The sequence below is a fragment of the Pholis gunnellus genome (assembly GCF_910591455.1).
Source record: "Pholis gunnellus genome assembly, chromosome: 19".
Taxonomy (NCBI): Eukaryota; Metazoa; Chordata; class Actinopteri; order Perciformes; family Pholidae; genus Pholis; species Pholis gunnellus.
In genome coordinates, this window is record NC_136546.1 from 14617280 (window position 1) to 14625906 (window position 8627).

The 8627-nt window shown below is 41.8% G+C and overlaps 2 protein-coding genes across 2 annotated transcripts; one reads left to right on the forward strand and one right to left on the reverse strand.

The window, feature by feature from the left end:
* Window positions 1-550: 550 nt before the first annotated feature.
* eif2b4 (eukaryotic translation initiation factor 2B, subunit 4 delta) lies at window positions 551-5135 on the forward strand. The gene is made up of 13 exons (XM_079180641.1): window positions 551-600; window positions 1087-1124; window positions 1229-1409; window positions 1500-1703; window positions 1790-1872; window positions 2928-3019; window positions 3112-3226; window positions 3473-3549; window positions 3694-3796; window positions 3904-4031; window positions 4209-4386; window positions 4507-4687; window positions 4797-5135. The coding sequence occupies exons 1-13, from the start codon at window positions 579-581 to the stop codon at window positions 4994-4996; spliced, it is 1602 nt and encodes a 533-aa protein (XP_079036767.1). The 5' UTR covers window positions 551-578; the 3' UTR covers window positions 4997-5135.
* A 464-nt stretch (window positions 5136-5599) lies between these two features.
* Window positions 5600-8453, reverse strand: atraid (all-trans retinoic acid-induced differentiation factor). The gene is made up of 7 exons (XM_079180031.1): window positions 8347-8453; window positions 8059-8192; window positions 7645-7713; window positions 7096-7167; window positions 6878-6999; window positions 6666-6766; window positions 5600-6561 (listed from the first exon to the last, which is right to left on the reverse strand). The coding sequence occupies exons 1-7, from the start codon at window positions 8443-8445 to the stop codon at window positions 6457-6459; spliced, it is 702 nt and encodes a 233-aa protein (XP_079036157.1). The 5' UTR covers window positions 8446-8453; the 3' UTR covers window positions 5600-6456.
* Window positions 8454-8627: the final 174 nt, after the last annotated feature.

Genomic DNA, 8627 nt, shown 5'->3' on the forward strand with positions numbered 1-8627 from the left:
AATTTAAAATACAACACAATTTTCATGTTTTTAATAGAATTATTAAATCATGGCTGATACCCCTGTAGACATGCCTGTATTTTGTCAATCAATCAGTAATCAGAATCAAAGGGATTTAGGGGAAATATAAATAAATCATAATGATTCAAAGGCTATACCGTAGTTGAATTTGTAAAATAATTTGTAATGCAGTGAGATTTACTGATGAATGAATAAAGATTATGAGTTATATAGAAAGTTGCAAACAACTATGTATGATGAGTAAAATGAGGATAAATCATAACAATATATTAAAAATAAATATAAGTAATTGTAACAAGGTGGTCTGGTCATTGTGAGCAGAAAGCTGGTACAAACGTCTGAGGTGTAACATACAACTAAAGCTTACAACTAACAACCCCTTATAACAAAATAACTAATGATAATAAATGTAATCAAATCGAATTAAGCTATGTCATTTTACACGCCTCTAAGAATCAAAGTGATAGCAGTATTACGCGTAGCCACAAGGGGGCGATGTACGTTTTTCGGGGCGGTAGTTTCTGCAGCAGCAGAGGAAGTTGAGCAGCATCGTAAACATGGCTGACAGTGGAGTGACAGGTGAGTTTGGGAGTGTGTAACAGCTGGACTTTATAACGGTTTACAGGTATTTCGATAACTTAACGGTGTGCGCAGCGACAAAATGTCTCGCGCTTGAAGGCGCGTGTTTTGTGGTCTTTGGGTTTGTCTTGTAGCAAAGTTAATGTCCCCCTTATGCTAGTGCTGCTAACGTTAGCATTGCAAGCGGTACCATTGCGCGAGACAGGAGGCAGTCGTGTTATTGCATCATTTTTTCGATTGTATTTTTTGAACGAACAGAATAACTAAACCTGTCTGTTTTAAATTGTCCCTGTTATATGCAGAGGATAGTTGCCGACCAGTCCTATGACTGTTTTCGTTAGCATGCTGCAAACCTAGCAAGTTAAATGGCATGAGTGTATGACAGCTAACAGCATCACAACTGCAGGACTGGGAGCTAAATGAAGGCTGCTGCTGTCATTACAGCCTAAATGCAATAATTTAACCATCCATTGGTTGTTTTTACAGATGGACTTTGCAATACAGATGACATTGCACACGCAAAGGTTGGTATGTTCTTGAATTTTGCAACAGCCTCGTTTAAGGCTGCCTATTTGGGACGATTGTAACGTCTTCGTTGAACCCACTCTATGACATGTGTGCCGAACAGACTGAAGGCAAAGAGCTGACCAAAGAGGAGAAGCAGCGGCTGAGGAAAGAGAAGAAACAGCAGAAGAAAAACAAAGAGAAAAAAGATGACACGGCTTCACATGAAGGGGAAAAGAAGAAGAAGAAAGAAGAGAAGCCCGTCAGTTCAGCTCCCCAGCCTCCAACACAGCCCTCACAGAAAGGTGCATATCAATCAGGCAGCACCAATGATTACATCTGTGTTATTTGTAAAGGAAATGTTCTTTCTAACAGCTGTGACCTTCCCTCTGTAGTGCCTGCTCCTGCACCGGTTCCCGTGCCTGCCTCAGAAACTCCTGCCCCGGCAGACAAGCCAGCGAAGAGTAAAGCAGACTTGAAAGCGGAGAGGAGAGCTCGGCAAGAGGCCGAGAGATCCTCAAAACAGGGCAAGAAGGGAGACGTGGGGCAGCCGGCCCCCACGGGCAAACCCAAAGCACCGCCTAGTGAGATGCAGCCAGGTACTGTAGTGGCCAGCAGGACAGCATAAGAAGTGATTTATACATGATGTAGTGTGGAGAAAGTCACACGTTCTGTGTGTTTCCAGTGGTGAAGAGGCTCCCAGAACATGTCCAAGTGGACAACCCGGACGTTTTAAAGAAACTGGCAAAGAAATTGGAAAGACAACAGGTTAGCAACTTCATGTGTCATCTCTAAAAGAATCTTGAAAAAGCATGCTTTGTCTGATTGAGCTCAGTCTGCCTTGACGTAATGAGCATACACTGCCAGTCACTAAAAATTAGGAGCGCCCTTTGTGTTAGCGTGTTTGATTAAATCTCAGGCACTGAACTTTATGTTGTTGTTTTAATCAAACTCCCGTTGCAAATAACACACTATATAGTGTTTTGTTTACTATATAATATAACATATTTCTCTGACACTTACAAGCATAACTGTAAGTTTTTATTTATACTACTAACTAACTTCTGAATTTGCTCATTCTGGATTTCCTGCCACCTCCTCTGATGACCATTTTGACTGTAATGCATTGACTTCCATTATAAAACAGAATTTATTTCAATATGTTACTAATTACATACAATGTCTTGCATGACCTGGCCATGCTATACGTATAGCAGAGTGGCTAAGCCCCCATTTGGGGAAACTTTTCGTTACGATTCTCTAATATTTGGGTATTTACAACAAGGACGTCGCCAACAATCCTAACACGTGCTGAATTTCAGTGTGTGTGTTGATCATGTTTTGTCACTCGCTGCAGCCTCAGATAACGAGTTGTAACTGCATGTGATCATACCTAACATTTCTTTCAGACACCAGGGTGCAATGCTGCTACAAATGTCAAGGTCTGGCTTTCTTAAATCTAAATGTGTGCCATTGACATTCGTCTAGTTCTGTTTGCTAACCTGTAATTGTTGTCGTACTCCAAGCGCCGCTCAGTAAATTGGAGAAGTTGTGGGTGCAAACCGCGTTGTTTGGTCTATTGAGACAGAGGCGGTTGTGTCGGTGGTTTGTGTTCGTTTGAGGAGCTGAAAACGTGTTAAATGTATCGTTTTGTTGTTTGTTGTGCAGGTCTGTGGTTGCACTCCATGCTGCTCTGTTTGTACTTTGAGAGTATTTACAACAAAATTAGACATTATAAAAAGGTTTCCTGTGTTGCCAAAGGTAAACATGAACAAGTCTCACAACATTTTTCTTTTTTTTGGCTGTAATCTGCTTTATTTCAGATCCCACTCCGGTTGGACTACGGCTACAAAGTCAGCCTGTTTTCTCATCTCCACCAGTACAGTCGCAAACTCCCTCTAACACAGCAACTCGGGTAAACTGACTGTATAGTACAGTAGGAATGTTTGGCCGATACCATTATCTAAAATCTCCCTTCTTGTTATTGACTGTTTTTGTCTGCTGCAGCATTCCCTCCACAGTGATTCATCCCGCTATAGTTCGCCTGGGTCTCCAGTATTCACAGGGCATCGTGGCAGGATCCAACGCTCGCTCTGTGGCCCTGCTGCACGCCTTCAAACAGGTACGAAGCACTATTTGGTCTGACTGCATTACCATTCCATTGTCCTTTTTAGACAGCGACAAATAACACAAGGGCCCATTTGCGATGCAGTTTAGCTCCTGGCTGTCCATCCAGCAATGCAGCTCAGCACCTGATTTTTTTTAGCAGCCAGCAACGTTCTCTAATGTTCGGTTAAAACACATAATATTTTGTTGTGGGTTGATGTAATGTCAACAAACTAAAGCAATGTTTCTTCCCCCTTTTCAGGTAATAAGAGACTATACTACGCCCCCAAATGAGGAGCTATCTAGAGACTTGGTCAACAAGCTGAAACCTTATATCAGGTACAAGCAAGTGTTCCAAAAAGAGTCCTACTCAGCATTTTTATTACGGTTCTCTAAATGTGTCACTCCATGAAAAAAAAAAAAAAAATGACATTTGACTGTTTAACACATACAATTGTTGCTTCTGTCTTATTCTCCTCGCAGTTTTTTGAATCAGTGTCGCCCTCTGTCAGCCAGCATGGGTAATGCAATCAAATACATCAAGAAAGAGATCTCCAATATTCCTAGTCAATGCAAAGAAGAAGAGGTTCTTGTCACACTTGTTGTATATTCCATAGATACAATAGACTTAATGTTACCGATACACAGTTTCCATCTACCCCTCCCTTATGATTTCTCTCCTCCTCTGTTTAGGCAAAGAGCAAACTGCTGGGCTGTATCGAGTGCTACATTAATGAGAAGATCGTCCTCGCTGCTAAAGCTATTGCCAAGTACTCCATAGAAAAGATCAGCGACGATGACGTCATCTTAGTTTATGGATGGTAAGACTCTTAAAGCGGACATGCAAGGAAAAACATTTAGTTTAAATGTCATTCGTGTCTCCAGACCGCTCTTAACACTTTCTCTTCCCTTTTTCTTGCCTCGCCTGTGAAGCTCCCACCTTCCTTCCACATTCTCTTAACGTAAACCCGCCATCTCTTCTTCCATGTCTGCCTCAGCTCGTCGCTGGTCAACCACATCTTGTGCGAGGCTTTTGAGAAGAAAAGGAAGTTCCGCGTGATCGTGGTGGACAGCCGGCCCCGACTGGAGGGCCGGGAGGCCCTGAGGCGCCTCGTCCAGAAAGGCATCAGCTGCACCTACGTCCTCATCTCGGCCGTCTCCTACATTCTTCCAGAGGTACATTCACACGTTGGAGAAAGGTGTTCATATTTACCCAAAGAGTAGCCAAAGCAAAATAAAAAAAGAAATTCTCTGGTGTTTATGTCGTAATAAAGCTTTGATCTTGGACCTCCACAGGTATCCAAGGTGTTCCTTGGTGCTCACGCTCTGCTGGCCAACGGGTACGTCATGTCCCGCGTGGGGACGTCACAGATAGCTCTGGTGGCCCGAGCCTTTAACGTGCCTGTGCTGGTGTGTTGTGAGACCTACAAGTTTTGTGAGAGGGTGCAGACGGATTCCTTCGTGTCCAATGAACTAGGTATGGAAAAAGAAATAGTCGGTGGCTGGTTGGGTTTGTTGAATTGTTCCGTAAATATGTCACGTCGAGTGCTGCTCTCTGAGAGTGAATCTCCATCTGTGCGTTCCAGATGATCCCGATGAGCTCATTGTGACGCGTAAAGGGAAGACCCAGCTGGAGCACTGGCAGGAGGTGCCCTCACTTGGCCTGCTCAACCTGGTGTATGACGTGACGCCGCCGGACTTCGTGGACTTGGTCATCACAGATCTGGGAATGATCCCGTGCACCTCGGTCCCCGTGGTGCTCCGAGTCAAAAACGTGGACCAGTGAACGACCTGCCGCTCAGAGTCCGTTTCTCTGTTTATTATTTTTTTTTGATGGGGGAAGTTTGTGAGCTTGAACGCTTGCACACAACACAAAATATCATGCTTTGAGCATGCAATAAATATATATCTGAAATGGCAAAGACTTTTTTTAAACAGAGTCCATGTGTGTTTTTATGGGATTGGATAATTACAGATTCGTTCCCTCTGGGGGAGGAGGGTAGTTCTGTCTTTTTTTAATACTGGGTAAAGGCTAGATGTTTTATTAGATCCTTGTTGTGAAGGTTTCTTTACAACTGAGCATTTAATTGCCCGTATTTAGAGCAGAACAATTCCACTGTGGTTCACAACACGCACTCATTGCAATTTAAACTAGCCAGAAATGGTTTCCTAATTACTCTCCGAGCTGCAGTACAGTACCTCTGAAGAACTTCTGAGAGCCATAACATTCCTCTGGCTAGTTTTTAGGGACCGGATCAATTGAACAAGATAAAGTGAGACATAAACCCGGTAGTAAAATATTGTTTTTTGGCAAAGGATGTCAGACTGTTTATTGTTATGTAGGCAAAGTCAACACATGGTGCTCACACGCTTCAAATCTCATATTGGCACACATCAAGTTATCCACAGATACACAGTTTCCTTGAAAGTAGCCATTTATTAGTTAATGCACTAGTTGATATTCCATTGTTATCTAATGAACATACCAGGACTGCTTATGACAGCGTATGTCTTAACTAATTAGGCCGCATTTCCAGAAACGAGTCCACAAAGGGTGTTTAAATTTACAAATGCTTGTATTTGCATGTTTTCATGATGGTAACTCAAGCAAAGCAATATATATATATATATATTAATATTTTTAGAACCCTGAATGAAAAAGTGAAACTAGCTTCTTTCATCTCGGAGTCGAAACACACAAGATGTGGTAACAGCAAACCGATAACATACCGAAGTCCTTTAGTTAAACTCAATGTCTCACTTTTTTTTGTTATAGAACTTCAAACACAAAATCTTAATTTTGATGATTCACATCATGATTCATAGAGGGAACCTGACTTGTCTTTTTTGCTCTGAGTGAAGTACATGTTCAACATGAAGTAAACGATTTGCCGAATTCTACAGATGTCCTCTAATGTGCATATGGACACGTAGCGCCATCGTGTAAACGCACACATTCAGTGCTTGTTTGGCACAATTAACAGCAAACAAATTCTCAGAATTTTCTTACACATTTCGTTAATGTCTCGTGGTCAGTCGACTACATTTAAAAATAGAATTATAATGGTAACAGTGGTATTATTGCCAAAAATGTAAAAACAATTTAAAACAGATAAAAATAAAGTTAAATCAAACAATGTTTTAAAAGAAGTCTGGAGTCATCTCAGACTCTTGTGTCAGCATCTTCCCTTTCAGTTTCAGCTCAGTAGATCATTGCAGGTAAAAGAAGTGGATTGCAGTTCAGCCTCACTTTGACTTGACCTTCCGTCTCTGCGTGGCCCACAGCAGGAAAGAGACCACGACCGTTAACGCCCCGAGAGGCCCGAACACCAGGAGGCTGGGGAACTCCCCCTATTGACAAATGACAACAAAGACACGAGCAAAAGATTCACCAATGTTAAACTAGTGAAATACCCAACACGAATGATTAACTCGAAGCTGCTCGCAGAACTGACCTCTCGGAGACACTTGTATCCATGAAAGTTGACCGCACAGCTGCACTCAAAGAAGCTGGGGCCGTAAGGGGCGCAGAGGGAGTTCTCGGGGCAGTTAATGGCTGAGGATTGTTAATAATTACGAGATGAACGCTTGTCAAGTATTACCAGAAGGCTACTGCTGTTTTTAAATCCCCTGTGTCACAATGGAAGAGTGTCAGATGGGAACTTACACAGCTGTCCAGTCTGGTTGCACGTATCTTTCTGGTCTTTACAAAGGCGGTTTCCGTCTTTGATCTCCACCTTTTCCCACGAAGTGTTGCCCCCTGGACAAACTATGTGTTGTGGCAAAATCCTACAGACACCCAAAAATAAATGGGACTTTTAAAGAAATAATGCTTCATACTCGGGAGCAGCTGTCACAGTTCAGTGTTTGCGACAGAATACTTACAAGTACTTTAACTCAGTAAATCCTTGAAATGCCGTGTCGCTGATGTTGACAATGGGATTGAGTGAGAGGTCTCTGAAAAGAGAGTTTTTAAAGTTAAAAAGGGCAACAACAAAATGGTTCCGCATGGATACTGATAATAAATAACAAATAAGACATGTTCGTACAATCCTTTATTAGAAGAGCTCTAATTGTGTACTTGTGTGGGGTTAATCTAAAGTTGCTCTATTTCTTTTTTTTCCTCCTCTAAGAATTCTTCTTTCCTCAGAGTAGTTGAAAAGTTGAGGTCCTTTGCTGCTCGGAATAGAAACTTTCCTCACTTCCAGGCTTAAGAAACTCATCAACGCTAAAAACATTCTGAGGCATCGCCCACGTACGTCTCTCGAGTGCAGCAGTGCTAAATGTATCACATGGAATCAACATGTACAGCGGTGATGAGCACAGGTCTTCTTATTTGCCTTAAAAACAATACCCTCACAGAGTCACTGAGTCTTCAGATATTTTGCCTGTACACGTTACTGAGTGTTATGAAACTGTAGTAACTGTACATACATCATTAATGCTTTTGATGCTCCATGAAGATCCTCCACGTGAGTTAGTGAACAATTGGACAGATCCAACCTGATACAAACAACAACAAAAAACCTTATTATGAAGATTTCTATTTAAGTTACACACGATGTCATTGGTATTACACTGAGACAAAGAGTACATTATTAGCAGCCTACCTCCTAATTATCATATTGACAAAGATAAACCAAGACAAACAAGTACAGCTAACTTAATTAAAATCGAGGGAAAAAATATATTTACTCATTTTTTGTTTTATTTACTTATTCATTTATACGGGTGTTACACACATTTGTTTTACTTTTACCCCATCAGGTTATCCACAAGCCATTTATCAAGGTGTACTCAAATGTAATTTGTTTACGACAGACAGTGAAGGCGTCATTGAAGTCCTACCCGATGATGTGTTCAGGGTCGCACGTGTTGTCATGTTTTAAGCAGCAGCGCCTGTCTATCCGACCAGCGGACAAGGAGCAAAACTGGTCCACTGCGGTGCCGTTCAGGACCGCGCCGCTGCAGAGCTCACATACCTGCGATTAGAAACCATTACGAAGGGAAAAAAGAGGTTGTAAACAACAATATTTCCCGTCATCCCCTGGAAAATCCAACTAAAACTAGCTGTTTGTGTCATTTACTTATTCTAGTATAAACCACGGCTGTAATATTGCCAAATCCAAGTGTTACCTGCAGCTCGTTCAGTTGACAACTTGCGTAAAAACATAAATTCAAGATCAAAACAAGCACTACAGGTTTAAGCTGGCTGCATCCAGCTATCATTTTCATCGACTGAAGTCATATGACTCTACTGTAACGGACATGTGACAGGAAGCAGGTCCAACACACGATCTACAAGTCTAACTCTATTTTGCGCTGCAATTACGCATACACTCAATTTAAAGCATGAATAGTCTCTGATTATGTAGTAAATAACAAACTGCAGGGCGTGAATACATATTGTAAGCATC

Excerpts from the sequence above, each read along its gene's own strand:
- eif2b4 (XM_079180641.1), top strand. The coding sequence starts at position 579 with ATGGCTGACAGTGGAGTGACAG. Across the intron at positions 601-1,086 it reads GGCTGACAGTGGAGTGACAG|ATGGACTTTGCAATACAGAT; the intron begins GTGAGTTTGGGA and ends TTGTTTTTACAG. Across the intron at positions 3,020-3,111 it reads CCTCTAACACAGCAACTCGG|CATTCCCTCCACAGTGATTC; the intron begins GTAAACTGACTG and ends TGTCTGCTGCAG.
- atraid (XM_079180031.1), bottom strand. The coding sequence starts at position 8,445 with ATGAAAATGATAGCTGGATGCAGCCAGCTTAAACCTGTAGTGCTTGTT. Across the intron at positions 8,193-8,346 it reads GTCAACTGAACGAGCTGCAG|GTATGTGAGCTCTGCAGCGG; the intron begins GTAACACTTGGA and ends TTCTAATCGCAG. Across the intron at positions 6,562-6,665 it reads GATACAAGTGTCTCCGAGAG|GGGGAGTTCCCCAGCCTCCT; the intron begins GTCAGTTCTGCG and ends ATTTGTCAATAG.